Source organism: Rhinichthys klamathensis, unplaced genomic scaffold (assembly GCF_029890125.1).
Source record: "Rhinichthys klamathensis goyatoka isolate OS25496 unplaced genomic scaffold, OSU_Roscu_1.1 h1tg000081l_1, whole genome shotgun sequence".
Taxonomy (NCBI): domain Eukaryota; kingdom Metazoa; phylum Chordata; class Actinopteri; order Cypriniformes; family Leuciscidae; genus Rhinichthys; species Rhinichthys klamathensis.
The window spans coordinates 151,257-167,229 of record NW_026606623.1 but is presented as its reverse complement, the minus strand read 5'-3'; the positions used below and the strand labels follow the sequence as shown (position 1 = coordinate 167,229).

General features: G+C 38.0%; 1 protein-coding gene across 5 annotated transcripts in view; it reads left to right on the top strand.

Moving 5' to 3' along the window:
- The window catches only part of itsn1 (intersectin 1 (SH3 domain protein)), a 52,883-nt gene extending 37,714 nt beyond the window's left edge, over positions 1-15,169 (top strand). For all 5 annotated transcript variants that reach the window (XM_056251301.1, XM_056251299.1, XM_056251303.1 and 2 more), the window contains 13 exons: positions 330-453; positions 736-927; positions 4,776-4,897; positions 5,139-5,245; positions 5,536-5,719; positions 5,928-6,026; positions 9,469-9,636; positions 10,695-10,907; positions 11,001-11,122; positions 11,251-11,333; positions 11,439-11,522; positions 11,598-11,771; positions 14,010-15,169. In XM_056251301.1, the coding sequence (XP_056107276.1) occupies positions 330-453; positions 736-927; positions 4,776-4,897; positions 5,139-5,245; positions 5,536-5,719; positions 5,928-6,026; positions 9,469-9,636; positions 10,695-10,907; positions 11,001-11,122; positions 11,251-11,333; positions 11,439-11,522; positions 11,598-11,771; positions 14,010-14,158 (1,821 nt within the window). In that variant the 3' untranslated portion in view covers positions 14,159-15,169. The remainder of the gene's footprint in view (positions 1-329; positions 454-735; positions 928-4,775; positions 4,898-5,138; positions 5,246-5,535; positions 5,720-5,927; positions 6,027-9,468; positions 9,637-10,694; positions 10,908-11,000; positions 11,123-11,250; positions 11,334-11,438; positions 11,523-11,597; positions 11,772-14,009) is intronic.
- The last annotated feature ends 804 nt before the right edge of the window (positions 15,170-15,973 follow it).

Sequence of the window (15,973 nt, the reverse complement as noted above, 5' to 3'; positions counted from 1 at the left end):
GTCTGAAAAACACACTCGGAGACATGCTATTAAATGCACCCACACTTTCTACCACAGCAACACACACCTTTTACTTAAAACATTTACTAATAAAACGTTTAATATAATCTAGTTATAAAAGTGACATATTTGGTTCTTTGTAGTTATACTTACTCTTTGTACTTTGATTTATTGAATGTTATTTTTTTTTTTTTACATTTGTACATGTGGAGTGATATGATGATAACCGTGAGATATCGCTCTTCCTCATAAATCGTTTTTATTCAGATTGAATGCTAAATTTTTACTTCAAATTCATTTTAATGGCCCACTGCTACTGATCTCTGCAGGCAAGAGGAAAGAAGCGTCAGATTGGCTGGTTTCCAGCTAATTATGTAAAATTATTGAGCCCCAGCACCAGTAAGACCACACCCACAGAGCCCAACCCACCCAAGCTACCAACACCCAATGCAGGTACAGAACTTGCTGTACATTTAAAGAAAGTGGTTTCGCTTGAAAATGTTCTCTTTTGTTCTTGCTCTTCTCATAATTAAAAAGAGTTTGTCGAGTTTGAGCATGTTGTCTAATGTCATTTAGTACAGAGCTAGGTTATAGTGCTATGCTGTAGTAAGGAACCTACACATCATTAACAAGTTTGTTTTAATAGTATTTGCATGTTGTCATGGTTGATAAATAAAGGTAATCTACTCTTAACTATATATACATTATACATGAGCATATTTTCCCCCTCCATAGTGTGCCAGGTGATTGGCATGTATGACTACACAGCTCAGAATGATGACGAGCTGCCTTTCGGGAAGGGCCAGATCATCAATGTTTTGAGCAGAGAGGATCCTGATTGGTGGAAAGGAGAGCTAAATGGTTCTGTTGGCCTTTTCCCATCAAATTACGTCAAGATGACCACCGACACAGACCCCAGCCAACAATGTGAGTCCAGAATGTTCTTTTGTATCTTATACACACGCTCACACTGAACTTCTCTCTATCCTGCTCAAAAACAAAATACAGATGATACGATTCTGAAAATTCATGTACCTATGAGAAACGAATTGGCTTGAAGCGTCACCGATAACATCCAGTACCAGTGTGATCTAAAATACCTCATAACAATCATTTCTTTCACATCTTTGAGGACCTTCTCAAAATTAGTTTTAGTTATGTCCTCACAGTGTGGTGAGTTATAGTGTCCAATGGCCAGTCCTTATCCTCTGCCACACTGAAGCCTCTCCACTTCCTGCTTCCAAGCAACCTCTCACCTCATGTTGTAGAGCATTAAGTAGAATCTCATCTCTCTCTCTCTCTCTCTCTCTCTCTCCTCTCTCTCTCTCTCTCTCTCTCTCTCTCTCTCTCTCTCTCTCTCTCTCTCTCTCTCTCTCTCTCTCTCTCTCTCTCTCTCTCTCTCTCTCTCTCTCTCTCTCTCTCTCTCTCTCTCTCTCTCTCTCTCTCTCTCTCTCTCTCTCTCTCTCTCTCTGCATGCTTGTGTCCTTGTCATTGTGGCGTCCTGTGAAGAGTGTCTTGCCGAGTTCATTTAGTTCTCCTAGCTCGTAAAGATTTTTGCACATTGTGGTTTTTCTTTTCTTTTCTTTCCTTTTTTCTTTAGATTTTTTTTCTTTTTTTGGCTTATGTGCTGTGTTTTCCTCTTTCTAGGACTCTTATGTTGCCCATATCCCACTCAGCCTTGAAAGTCCTCAAAGCGACCCACTATCCCTTAAACTGTGTCCAGCGGGATGATGGGAGATGGAACATTGATCATGTGACTGCCCCCCCCCCCCACAGCTGGCTTTGTGGCCAGAAGAGACGAATACTACAGAGAGCAGTCGTTAACCTCAATATTCAGAACCGTAGACGCTCACCAAAATTGCCAGCCAGCATCCTCCGCATTAAAGCAATTAAATAAACAAGAATGCCTAATATTTTAAAGGATCTCTTTCCTTTTTTCTTTTACAAATTCATGAAATTAATCATTCACACTGAATTTGTACAATGAATTGAAACACTAATCAAATGAAAGTGCTGGATAGTGGGTCCTTTTGTGGCTTTCTGTGATCTCGCCCCAAAGCCTGTTGGTAAAAAAAGCTGTTTTGAAGCAACCAATCAAAATGGTTCCATTCAGTGTTAAGTTCCACCGCTTCATCCAACTAATGCACGCTTTTCGCTCCACCAAGCCCCGCCCCCATGGTTTCTCAATGGACCATAGCACCACAGAATGACCCACTATTCATGAGTCATGACGTAAGGGGTGCAGTATCAAACGTGTCATAACTTGACGTGCTTTTTAGTGTCATTGCCAACTCATCAAGGCTCTAATGTGTGGAATTGAGACAGCGATGTGTACAGCATATCCGACCAATTGAAATATCAAGATGTCATTCTTTTTGGTTGCCAAAATGTGTCTAAAAAGTGAAACCAAGTATTTACCATGTCCCCAAATGGTCGGATATGTGTGGACTTCATGTAGAATACTATTGTGTGTCATTCAGAACCACCCCTCCCCCCTCACCCCTTCCAATACACACAGGTGCTGTCAGTCAATTTGACGGACAAGATGGACGTCTCCGTTCATCCGGTCCAGTCACATGCCTCTCTGTGTCATTGTTTGTTACATGTTCATACCAAAACAGTGGATGGATTTATTTGTGTGCTTGCTAGTCTCTTGTTTTGTTCTTTGTTTTTGTTTTGTTTGTTTTTCATTTCGATTGTTTCGTTGTGTCTGTGATGGGGTTGAGAATTGGTGTTGCAAACCAAAAAACTGCACAACTGCCACTTAAGGTTAATGGTACAGTGATAGACAAAGTGCGTACATGTACAGGATCAAATGTTGCTGTAAGGGACGTACTCGTGAAGGGTTCCCTCAAATGATTGGGTTTTCTGGGGGTTCATCGCTTGTACAAATGTATTTCCCATATAGATGGATGAATGCTTTTGTTTTGTATTCTCAATCGTTTGCTGTCATCATTCTGTCATGTTGATTGAACTTGCAATTATTTTTGAAATGTTGTTGATTTGAGAACACTAGATTTTAAGTTGTTCTTGATACAACAGCTCACTATTTTTATAATGATCAAAAACAGTTATGCATAGTGTTTAAAAAAAAATCCACTGCAGTATGTACACCGTCCTTTTTACTGGAAAACATAAAAAGTACAAGTAGTGAGTAGAGAGCATTTAGAAAGTCCAAATTTTATGAAATTTAATTGTCATGCTTTGAGTGAAACCCTAAATTGCATTACGGAAAGAGAATAACATACTGAATATAAGCTTAATACCCTTCTAATTACAAATGCTTATGAATAAATAGATGTTTACAAATGCAACATGAAAGACTGGAATTTTCTTGAACATATAAGAACAAAAAAAAAGAGTTTTTGGGCCATTTGTTCATCCAGTGTAGGAAAAAAGCATGGCATTAATTTTTAATCCTACGATATTGTACTTGCAACACATGAACTCTGATTTAATCTCTTTTTTATCTGCCTCATAACAGTATTGTAATTTTTAGTGCTGAGAAACAAGACATGAAATTCCTTCCAAGTTTATTTCATGTTAGTGTGGTTCTTCATTGGTTCCACAGTGTGCTGCTTTATTATTATTGGCTGGATGGAAGGACTGTCCATCATATCCGTGATCAATCTGTTGCAAGGTTTTCTTTTGTTTTTATTTTAAGTGAACATAACCATCCTCGGACTACAGAAGCACAACTGCTTCTTTCCCATCGGATATTTGCAATACTCTGTAAAAAATGCATTTGTTCTGAATATCTCACCTCAATGTCCAAAACATTAACCATTGTACTTGATTAAAGCATTTTATCAAAAAAAAAAAAAAAATGAATGTACAGTTAAAAACTCAACTATATATACATCAATTCCTAGCTTTAAAGACAGTGTCATACCACCTTTATAAAAAATGATGTGTAACCATTAAAGAACTCCATGGCAACTGCAGACTGGCTTATTTATTTTTAATCTTTACCAGAGGAAGTGACTGTTACTTATTAAATGCATAATGCTGTCATTTAATTCATGAGCCGCACATATGGCAAGAAATGAGAACTGCTAGAGCAATATACCTGCATGGATATTCTATAGGAGTGAATAAACAATCAGTTTGCCTTCCTAAACGGCTTTCATTTGATTCTGATTGGACAATCGCAGCATTCTGCTGTCAAATATTTTTGTATAATTGAGCGAGCGTGTTCATGCATAACTGCTCGTATCACTCCGCCATCTCTTTCTTCTCACATAATAAAGTAAGTTCAACTCAAATCAATGTTGCATGTCCAGGTATTTATATAAGTGTTACAAGCATGTCGGGCCCTTTACTTAAAGGTAATGATCGTACTTTATTCCTTACTTAAAATTAAATTTGAAAAAAACAAATCAGCATTTATTTCCAGCATTATTCTTACCAAAGTCCCACTTTATATTAAGTGTCTTTAACTGCTATGTACTAACATTTAAATTAATCATTTGATACGATTGTGTACATAAATGTTTTTACATAATAATAAAAAACACTGTACAAATTATTATTTTCTGTAATTTCATCCATAATTACACTGTTGACCCTTACCCATACCAAACACCAAGGCTGTCCCCAACCTTATTTGCAATACAACATCAACACAATAAGTACATAGTTGTTAAAAACTCCTAATATAAAGTGTGACTGTAATATCAGCTTGTTGTAACTGAATTAATGTACTAATTATTCAAAAATTGTATGTATTAATCTAAGCATGAGATTTGACTGCATGACCTCTGTGCGTCTCACAGGGTGTGCCGACCTCCACCTGCTTGACATGCTGACGCCAGTGGAACGGAAGAGACAGGGATACATACATGAACTTATTGTTACAGAGGAGAACTATGTCAATGACCTGCAGCTAGTTACTGAGGTAAAACTCGCAGGAAATTACAGTTCAATCAGCTGTAGACTGGCAAAGATCAACAGCCTAGTCAGGGTTGTTGTCTGAATGATGTTCAGTATAAAGTCATGCCAGGAAGTAGGAATAGCTGAGGTTATGCCATTTACTGAATGTGTATTATCCATATTATGCTAGTTCGCAATGTAGTTAATAGATAGAATTTCATATAGGACAAAAAATGTATACATGTATATTTATGGTTTGCTTTCAGACCTTCCAGAAGCCTCTGCTGGACTCGGAATTGTTGACGGAGAAGGAGGTGGCCATGATCTTTGTCAACTGGAAAGAGCTGATCATGTGCAACATCAAACTGCTCAAGTACGCCACCTGTTGGTTAATACAGTGATATCCTTTACCTCATCATTAGTCACCATGCAATTAACTCCTGATTTTAAGCTCCCTCTTTGTTTATTGCTCTAAAGTCATTAATCAGAATGCAGTGCATCAGTTAAGTAATGTGGCATGTCAGGACAATTAATTAAATATTCACACTTCACAGCTTTATTAAACAGATGTTACGACAACTATATGAAAAGAACTGATGTAATTCCATATAATGAACATTACGTGGCTTACCCAGAATGCCCTATCTAACTGTGTCTCTCCAGGGCGTTGCGGGTGAGGAAGAAGATGTCAGGTGAGCGCATGCCGGTGAAGATGATTGGTGACATCCTAACCGCTCAGCTTGTTCACATGCAGCCATACATCCGCTTCTGCAGCTGCCAGCTCAACGGCGCCACCCTCATTCAGCAGAAAACAGACGAGGTGCCCGAATTCAAAGACTTTGTTAAGGTGAGACTAGCGGACAGTCATCCGGTTAATCCATAGTGATATGTTGTGACACTTAATTAAGGAGTTTTTTTTGTCCAGTTTCCCTCTTTGTTGTGTTTTTGTTTGCACATTTTAATTGTAAATACACCTCATTTTAAAGCATTTTAACAAGAATTTTATATTTTCTGAAGAAAATCCTGCATGAAGAAAATATATGCATGTTTTACAGAGGTTGGCGATGGACCCTCGCTGTAAGGGAATGCCTCTGTCAAGTTTCCTTCTCAAACCCATGCAGAGAGTCACCCGATACCCGCTCATCATCAAAAATGTACGTACATGCTCCTAATCTAGTTAATTGACTATTTCCTAACTACTGTATGAAGAACCAACAGCACATTGAAAACAAACACAACTCTGTCATCTATAAAAGCACATAAAGAATTTAGATTTTTTTTCTTATTATATTACCAGTTTGGCTAAAAATTCTGGCTTTTTTTCTCAGAATTGCTAATTTATATCACAATTCTGAAAAAAGTCAGAATTGCAGGATAATTGCTAGAAAAAAATCAATTGTGGGATATAAACTCACAATTGCGAGAAAAAAGACAGAAATGTGGGATATAAACTCGCAAGTGCGAGAAAAAAGCCAATTGTGGGATTTAAACGCAATTGCGAGAGAAAAGAAAGAATTGTGGGATTTAAACACACAATTGCGAGAGAAAAGACAGAATTGTGGGATTTAAACACGCAATTGCGAGAGAAAAGACAGAATTGTGGGATATAAACACGCAATGCGAGAGAAGAGACAGAATTGTGGGATATAAACACGCAATTGCGAGAGAAAAGACAGAATTGTGGGATATAAACACGCAATTGCGAGAGAAAAGACAGAATTGTGGGATATAAACACGCAATTGCGAGAGAAAAGACAGAATTGTGGGATATAAACACGCAATTGCGAGATAAAAGACAGAATTGTGGGATTTAAATGCAATTGCGAAAGAAAAGACAGAATTGTGGGATATAAACACGCAATTGCGAGAGAAAAGACAGAATTGTGGGATATAAACACGCAATTGCGAGAGAAAAGACAGAATTGTGGGATATAAACTCGCAATTGCGAGAGAAAAGACAGAATTGTGGGATATAAACACGCAATTGCGAGAGAAAAGACAGAATTGTGGGATATAAACTCGCAATTGTGAGAGAAAAGACAGAATTGTGTGATATAAACACGCAATTGCGAGAGAAAAGACAGAATTGTGGGATATAAACTCGCAATTGCGAGATAAAATCTGTTTCCTTTGTGCCTTCTGCTCAAATATGACAGTCTATCAAATGTCCCTGCTTCAATTCACCTTTGTAATAGGTAGGTTCCCTGATTTCTTCAGCTCGAAGATTGAGTGTATTCGTAAATGGATTATCACTACTCCTTCGTCTGTTTCTCCTTTAAATACTTCAGATTTTTCTGGTATCTCTCTCTCAAATTTCTCTACACTGGGCATTCATTCTCTTAGCAATGAAGTTTCACAAATGAAAGCTGCCACTTCCATTGTTGGTCCTATACCGACTTGTCTGTTTCAGTCATGTTTTGCTTCTTTATGTCCTGTTGTTTTGAGTATTATAAATGACGCCCTGTGCTCTGGTGTTGTGCCAGCAGCATTTCAAATTGCTGCTGTAACCCCTGTACCTAAAAAAGCTAACACAGACTTTGATAATCTTTCCATCCCATTTCCAATCTTCCTTTCCTTGCTAAACTTTTAAAGTGAATTGTTGCTTCTCAATTGCACACTCTCATCTTACTGCAAACAGTCTTTTTGAGCCCCTTCAATCTGGTTTCCGTAAATTCCACAGCACTGAAACATGCATTAGTTAAGGTCACAAATGATTTGTTAGTTGCTTCGGATTCTGGCTGTCTTTCAATTTTGATCCTGATCCTTCTTGATCTCAGTGCCGCTTTTGACACAGTGGATCACTCTCTTTTAATCAACCGTTTGGAGTCTGTCTTTAGTGTTTCTGATACTGCACTAAACTGGTTTAAGTCATACCTTTCAGATCGAAAGCAGTTTGTTGCTGTGGGTGGTTGTACGTCTGAGGTTGGTGTGGTGAAATCTGGTGTGTTCCTCAAGGATCAATTTTGGGCCCTTTACTCTTTTGCATCTAAATTTTTCCACTTGGTCAACTTTTAAGATCACTTGGTCTTAACTTTCATTTTTACGCAGATGATACTCAGATTTACATACATTCAAAACCTGATGATAATATGGCTGTTGCCTTTCTGTCTCAATGCATTTCTGAGATAAAAATAAAAAATCTCGAAATTTTCTTTGTCTAAACAGTGACAAGACTGAGGTTATACTCATTGGTTCACCCCACCAGCTACGTAAAGCTGGGTCTTTAACTTTAAATGAGGATGGCTCTAATTTAGAGTTTCAAACTAAATAAAAACTTCTTATTTTTGATAAGTTATATTTGATGCTAATTTAACATATTAAATATATATTATAATAAAACATATTTTTTTCATCTTAGAAACATTGCCAGGCTACGTCCTATGTTGTCATTTCTGGTGGCTGAAAAGTTAATTAACACTTTTGTATTTTCTCTCATTGATTATTGCAACGCTCTACTGGCCGGCGTTTCAAAAGCTACTCTAAACAAAGTATAGTTTGTTTAAAATTCTGCCGCCAGAATCCTGACTAGGACCAGGACTAGGGATCACATCACTCCTATTTTGGAGTCTTTACACTGGCTTCCTGTCAGGTTTCGTGTTGATTTTAAAATTCTCATGCTTGCTTATAAGGCTTTGCATGGCCTGGCTCCTTAATATTTGTCAGAACTTTTAATCCCGTACATCCCAACACGTGCTCTCCGCTCCTCCGAAGCTGGTCTTTCAACTGTCCCGCCAACTCGTTTAAGATCTATGGGTGATGGGGCTTTCTCTTCATTTGCTGTGTTTTTAAAGCTTCCCTCAAATCGTTCTTTTTTAGGGTAGCATTTATTTGATTTCTTTAACAATTTTTTCTATGGAACTCTTTTGATAACATTTTATATTTGTATTGTGTATTTGAATGTACTTCTCTTTTATGAATGCTTTTCTTTTAAAATGTTGTATTTCTCTTTTATTTTTTCTTATTTTTGTGAAGCGCTTTGAGATGTTACTTTTAAAGGCGCTATAGAAAATAAAGTTTATTATTATTATTATAAAGTATTCTGGGATATAAACAGCAGACCTTTTCTCAGAATTGCAAGTTTACTTCTCCAATTGTGACTATTTCTCAGAATTGAGATATAAACTCACAAATGCAAAATAGACCGTCAGAATTATGATATATAAACTCGCAATTGTGAAAAAAAGTCAGAATTGCGATATAAAAACTATAAAGAAATATATATATATAAAGAAAAAAGCCAAAAGTCAGGTGAATTTTCCTTATAATTGCGAGTTGCAATTGACTTTATTTGTCAGAATTAAGATATAAACTCACAATTGCAAGTTATAAAGTCAGAATTGTCTGCTGACTTTATTTCTTAGAATTGCGAGTTTATGTGTGACTATTTTTCAGAAATGTGATATAAACTCTCAATTGTGAGTTATAAAGTCTGAATTGTGAGATATAAACTCGTAATTGCGAGGGATAAAAAGTCGCAATTGCTTTATTTTTTTTTATTCCGTGGCGGAAACAAGCTTCCATAATGTTCACATCACATCCCTTTGGCTTCATGTATCTGGGAGCATCGTCTCATGTTTCTTCTCGCTTCACACACAGATTATAGAGAACACTCCAGAAAGCCACCCGGACCACAGTCACCTGCGGCTGGCTCTGGAGAAAGCTGAAGAGCTGTGCTCGCAGGTCAACGAAGGCGTGCGTGAGAAAGAGAACTCAGACCGGCTGGAGTGGATCCAGGCACATGTGCAGTGTGAGGGGCTGTCCGAGGTATCAGAACACAAACCTGCTGCTTAAACACAGTCTATAGGCTGTCACCCAGTAAAGTGAAACAATTTTTCAGTGGATTGTATTTAATTAGCTTTCCAATATTTTGAAAAGAGATTATTTTGTTCTGCGCACCAGTAAAAGAAATCCATTAACGAATAGGGGTGGGAATCAATCTTTCACGATCTGATCCGATTCTGGGAGTCATGATCCGATTCCAAAACGATTCATAATCTACTTTTTTTCTTATTAATTAATTCGTTTACTGACTTAAATCTTAAAATCGTTTTTTTATTTAATTACATATGTAATCATAAGCACTTTTTGAAATAATTGCAAATTAAAACGATTGTATGTTAAGAATTTTAAATATATAAACGAATATAGCTTCAAAACAAAAGCAAGTAGTAAATAATAAAGAGGAATAAATAAACATTACAAGCAATAAACAAAGAGTGCTTTCAGCGTTTTCCATTCAAGATCTGTAAGTGATTTTTCTCTTTCTCATCTTTACTGTTTGATTATTACTGATGACATCATAGACTGCGGGAGATCTGATAAGCAGCATTCACACTAAGGCCCCGTCCACACTACTGCGTTTTCGTTTAAAAACGGAGAATTAAAACGAATACGATCTCCGTCCACACCAGCGTTTTATCTGCGTATTAGAATTGATCTCCGTCCACATTAAAACGCCTGAAAACGCGGATCACGTGACCATTCACCAACACTGGGCATGCGCATGCCGGTGTAAACAGGAAATGGATTGACATGTGATGGGTGGCTGACGAATCAGGGAAGGATACGTCATGACTGATGACACCCAATCATAGAGCCCGAGCGTGAGCCTCTGCGTCATCGTATCTAATGCACAGATCTCTTTTGAAATATAAGACCTGGTTTGTCCTCACTGTTTAATCCTTTAAGACATTACTGACTGTGTTTACATTGATTTCGCATCATAAAATGATATGGTTGAATGGTAGTGTGTATTTGTCAAGCTGTCCTCGTGACGATCTAGGTCAAATCTGATTACAATAAAAGTTTCTCTCTCTTTACAGCAACTTGTGTTCAACTCGGTTACAAACTGCCTGGGCCCTCGGAAATTTCTACACAGTGGAAAACTCTACAAAGCCAAGAGCAACAAGGAGCTTTACGGCTTCCTGTTTAACGACTTCCTGCTCCTCACGCAGATCATCAAACCTCTGGGCTCGTCTGGATCGGACAAGGTCTTCAGTGCGAAATCCCACCTGCAGTATCGCATGTACAAAACGGTGAGACATTCTTAAAGATCTTATTTATTTGCATTGACCTTTATTATGATATTTGGTCTTTTGACCTTTAACCTGACTCGTTGACCTCTGCAGCCCATCTTTCTTAATGAGGTGCTGGTGAAGCTGCCCACCGATCCTTCAGGAGATGAACCCATATTCCACATATCTCACATAGACAGAGTCTACACTATTCGCGCTGAGAGCATCAACGAGCGGTATTTACTAATTATTTGTTTATTAATTAGATCTGTACCCATTATCCGGCAATATATGTGCTCAAACGCTCTTATAAATGCTGTAAATCACGCATATTTTGACAACGTTCCTCTGTTCCATCCTGCAGGACGGCTTGGGTGCAGAAGATCAAAGCCGCTTCTGAGCTTTTCATCGAAACAGAGAAGAAGAAGAGAGAAAAGGCCTACTTGGGTCTGTCTCACTTATTTCCTTATACACGCCTCACTGCATTAATAAAGCTATGAATGCTCTGAGTGTTTGCTAAGCACTGGTTTTGTGTTACTTTTATGTTTGCAGTAAGGTCTCAGAGGGCCACTGGTATTGGCCGGCTAATGGTGAACATTGTTGAAGGCATTGAGCTAAAGCCCTGCCGTTCAAACGGTAAAGAATTAAAACTATATGCTATAAGGTGCTTTACTACGTTATAAGCATATCATAAATGTCCTTTGTGCGCAGGTAAGAGTAACCCGTACTGTGAGGTGACGATGGGCTCTCAGTGTCACGTCACTAAGACTCTACAGGACACTCTGAACCCCAAATGGAACTCAAACTGCCAGTTCTTCATCAAAGACCTGGAGCAGGATGTGCTGTGTGTCACTGTGTTCGAGAGGGATCAGTTCTCCCCGGACGGTCAGTATATGGAAAATTTACTCATTCACATATGCACTTGCTTATTTATACATGTGTTCTCTCACATATAATATATATGTATAGACACACACTGGCCAATTTATTAGGTACACCTTGCTAGTACCGGGTTGGACCCCCTTTTGCCTTCAGAAGTGCCCTAATTCTTCATTGCATAGATTCATTTTTGGTCCATATTGGCATGATTGCATCATGCATTTGCTGCAGATTTTCGGCTGCACATCCATGATGAGAATCTCCCGTTCCACCGCATCCCAAAGCTACTCTATTGGATTGAGATCTGGTGACTGTGGAGGCCATTTGAGTTTAGTGAACTCATTGTCATGTTCAAGAAACCAGTTTGAGATGATTTGAGCTTTGTGACATGGTGCATTATCCTGCTGGAAGTAGCCATCAGAGGATGATACACTATGGTCAAATAGGGATTGACATGGTCAGAAACAATACTCACGCCATCCTTAAAAATATTCTTGTTTGCCGTAACCCGACCGACCCTGTCAAATTAGGACCGACCCAATTATTATTATTATTTTTTCCTTTTAGTTCGACCGACTTGCCGGTTGTAAACTTGCATTAAGACCGAGCGATTTTTTTTTACTCTTCAAAAAACAACTAATACAAATGCAATAAAATAATATAATTGATATTATAGTAAATATTGTGAATATAAATTGCGTAGGCTACGTTCTTTCTTTTAAAGGAGCTGTATGTAAGAAATTTATTTCAATTAATCATAAAATGGCCCTGAAATGTCACTAGACATTAAGAAATCATGTACATTTCAAATACTTATATCACTGACAACAGTAGTCTGGCCAGGATATTGTCATTTAAAAAGTGCAGTTGCAGCCCTCAACTGATGTTGATGTTGTCATGTTGTGTTTTGGTCTGATGCTCCACCCTCCACCTATCGACCAATCACAAAGTCAGTAGTGTTGCGGCATCCGGGTTGCCAGCTCTGCTCTAGTTACCACAGCTGCAGCTCGTCACGTTCCTGCTGGATCCTGCAGCCGATCTGGCAACCTCGAGTCAGGGAGGAGGGGGAGGGGATACACCACTCTACAGTAATTTGAAAGTGATTGCAGTACTAGTTTTGGCCACAATCTTACATACAGCTCCTTTAAGGAAGTGTTTGCTTACGCCACCCAATGGTCAGCGTGGCGCGAACTAATCTCACCAGCGAACTAATCTCACCAGCTGACCAATAAAACAGCACATCCCATACCGAAATGTAGGCTACTAAATTGCACTAAAGAAAATCGACCATTCCATAATATGTCAGGACTACTTAATAGGCCTATAGTTTCTACAATGCGCCTAGCCATTTGACCACCTCACTGATTTCCGTTAATAATAGCAGAGGTTTATGGGTCAAATGTAAACGAATGGTGCCAAACTGGCAAATGCCCTGTTTTTTTGGTCGGCGCAGCGCTGGTGAGAATAGTCATTTTAATTTATTTGTTTCCCTCTGAAAATCCACTTTCATTGAAATCTAGTGGCTTCTTTTTTTTATTATTGATTCTGCCTATTTTTTCCCCAAATGAATGCAGCTGAAATTAATGCAATAAATATGTTTTTTTGACAAAGATTTCAAATTGTTTGTGGTCTATAACCTGTATCAGAATGAGGTTCGCAATGGTGTGCCCAAAGGCATGGATTGAAGACCCAGTCAGTGACGTCACGACATGCAAATTTGTTTAAATTCATACCGACGTAATCACCATGACAAAAATTGTCCTTTTTTTTTTACATTGAATCTTGAAAAAAAAAATATATAGACCTACCTACTTATAGACCTTTTTTTCTTTTTCTTTTTTTCTGTTACTGCAAACCCAAATATTTTTAAGGATGGCCTCAGTAAGATAATGCCGTTTAAACGACGTTTAATTGGTACTAAGGGGCCCAAAGTCTGCCAAGAAAATATCCTTTACACCAGCAGCAGCCTGAACCGCTAATACAAGGCAGGATGTTATGTTGTTTACGGCAAATTCTGACCCGACCATCTGAATGTTGCAGAAGAAATCGATTTCCGAAAGGATCATGTGATACTGAAATTGTAATAATACTTTACAATATTGCTGTTTTACTGTATTTTTGATCTGATAAATTCAGCTATGGTGAACAAAAAAGACGTTTGAAAATCTTACTTTTGAACAGTAGTGTGCAATCATAACCACATACATTTTTTCTTTCACCCCATTCCATTTCTTGTCTTGTTAGATTTCTTGGGCAGGACAGAGATTCGGCTGGCCGACATCAAGAAGGACCAGGGCTCGAAGGGCCCCATCACCAAGCGTCTGCTTTTACACGAAGTCCCTACGGGAGAGATTGTGGTGCGACTGGACCTTCAGCTCTTTGACGAACCCTGACCCATGTTGTATGACCTGGCCATTTGACCCCCAGATTCCATATCCGCTACTCCTCCGTGGTGAAAGCCCACCAGCCTAATGTGACAATCCCACTCCACCCAGCATCATAAATCCCAGTGTGTGAATGTGTGTATTTGCACAAGCATCTGTGAGTCTGCAAAATGCTGTAACAGTCTTAATCAATCCAACCAACCCGATTGGATTTTTATTGTCCTAGGTACCGCTTCAAGACAAGTCAAGTGTGTGAGTGAAAATGAAGGATGCAGTGTAGAGGAGAAATTTCAGTTCTGCAATGATGTGAAGGATGTCTCAGGATGCTGTGAGTCTTAAAGAGTCAAGCATACAGTAGTTGTTTAACGCTCTAATGACCCGGGAACAGTAGTGCCATTTGACGTTATATATTCTTGGAGGTCTTCATTCTAGAATACACAGAATTATTACAAATGATGTGCCATTCCAGTGAAAATCTCATTATGGGTGAGTCTCATAAATCTCTTATTAACAAAATCTCATTCTTATAACTGTAATGAAAAAAAAAAAATTTGAAATTATTTAAACAAATTCACTTTTTAATGCAAACTATTTTGGGGTGAGCTGGACATGTTTTTTTGTGAGATTCACCCAATTCAACTTTTATTAAATTATTTCTGTCATTAACACTAAAAACTAAGACCAGGTTTTGTTGGCAAAGCTTTCTAGTGTCAACCGACTCATTTATTTTATTTATTTATTTTTTTCATCTATTTTTACTGAAAGATACTGGTGACAGTTTAACAACTGAATGTACTCAAGATGTTTGTTTTTGAGGGACCGTTAAACGTGAGCATCTTCAGGAAAATTTGCAGAAAGTCTCGAGAAGATACAGCCACAAATGCTCCATGGAAAGACTGTTTTGGAAATTGTTATGTGTTTTTCAGTATCTTTTGTTATGTAACTTTTATTTATTTTTTATGTTTTTGAGAATGGGACATCTCAGAGGCCTCACAGAAATATCATTGCCGGTCTCAAGGGACATTTCCTCGTAAAAGAACCTGACGTGTCAAATATCTCTGAAATATCCCTGAACTACTAATATAACCGGTGAAAATATGTGGTGGCTGCATGAGTTTTGATTTTAGCAATAATTCAGCCAGATTTTCTTCAGTTCTTACTGGTAGTTTTATTGTGGTACCTCACAAAGTAAACTATTTAAAATAGTACTGTATTTAAGTTTGAAACTGCATTACTAATGAGATCACAGTTTGTTTTTGATTGATGTATGTTGATTTTTTTTTTTATTATTCTTGTCCTGTTGTTAGGCATTAGTGATCAACACTGTAACTATTGTCATATTTGTAAAAATGCGAGATGTCAGTTCATATTTTAATTGTTCATACTTGCTTTTTTTGTTGTTTATTTGCAAAAAAAAATGGGATATAGTGCTAAAACTTTGGAAGGTTGCAGCATGTAGAAATGACGTTGAAACAATCCTACATGAACCAGAGAGCAAAGGGATCAATCATCACTCATATCTGCTGCAAATACTTTCAGTTCTCCAGAAAGAGCTCTCTTTACATAGAGGATGAAATATTGAATTTGTGAGGGTTATTTTCACTTATTTTCACCCTCAATTATCAAACTACTGAGCCTGAGAAAAGTGCTGTTTCCTTTTGGACTGTAACAGGGATCTGTTTTGTGTGAGTGTGTGTGTGTTTTCCTGTCTAGATGCAATACACACATTAATATTCCACTGCTGTGCTAGTGAGATGCCAGAGTGATCAAGGAAAACAGCTATTGTGGGGCCAGCAAGTTATTCCACTCGGTTTTTCTATGTGT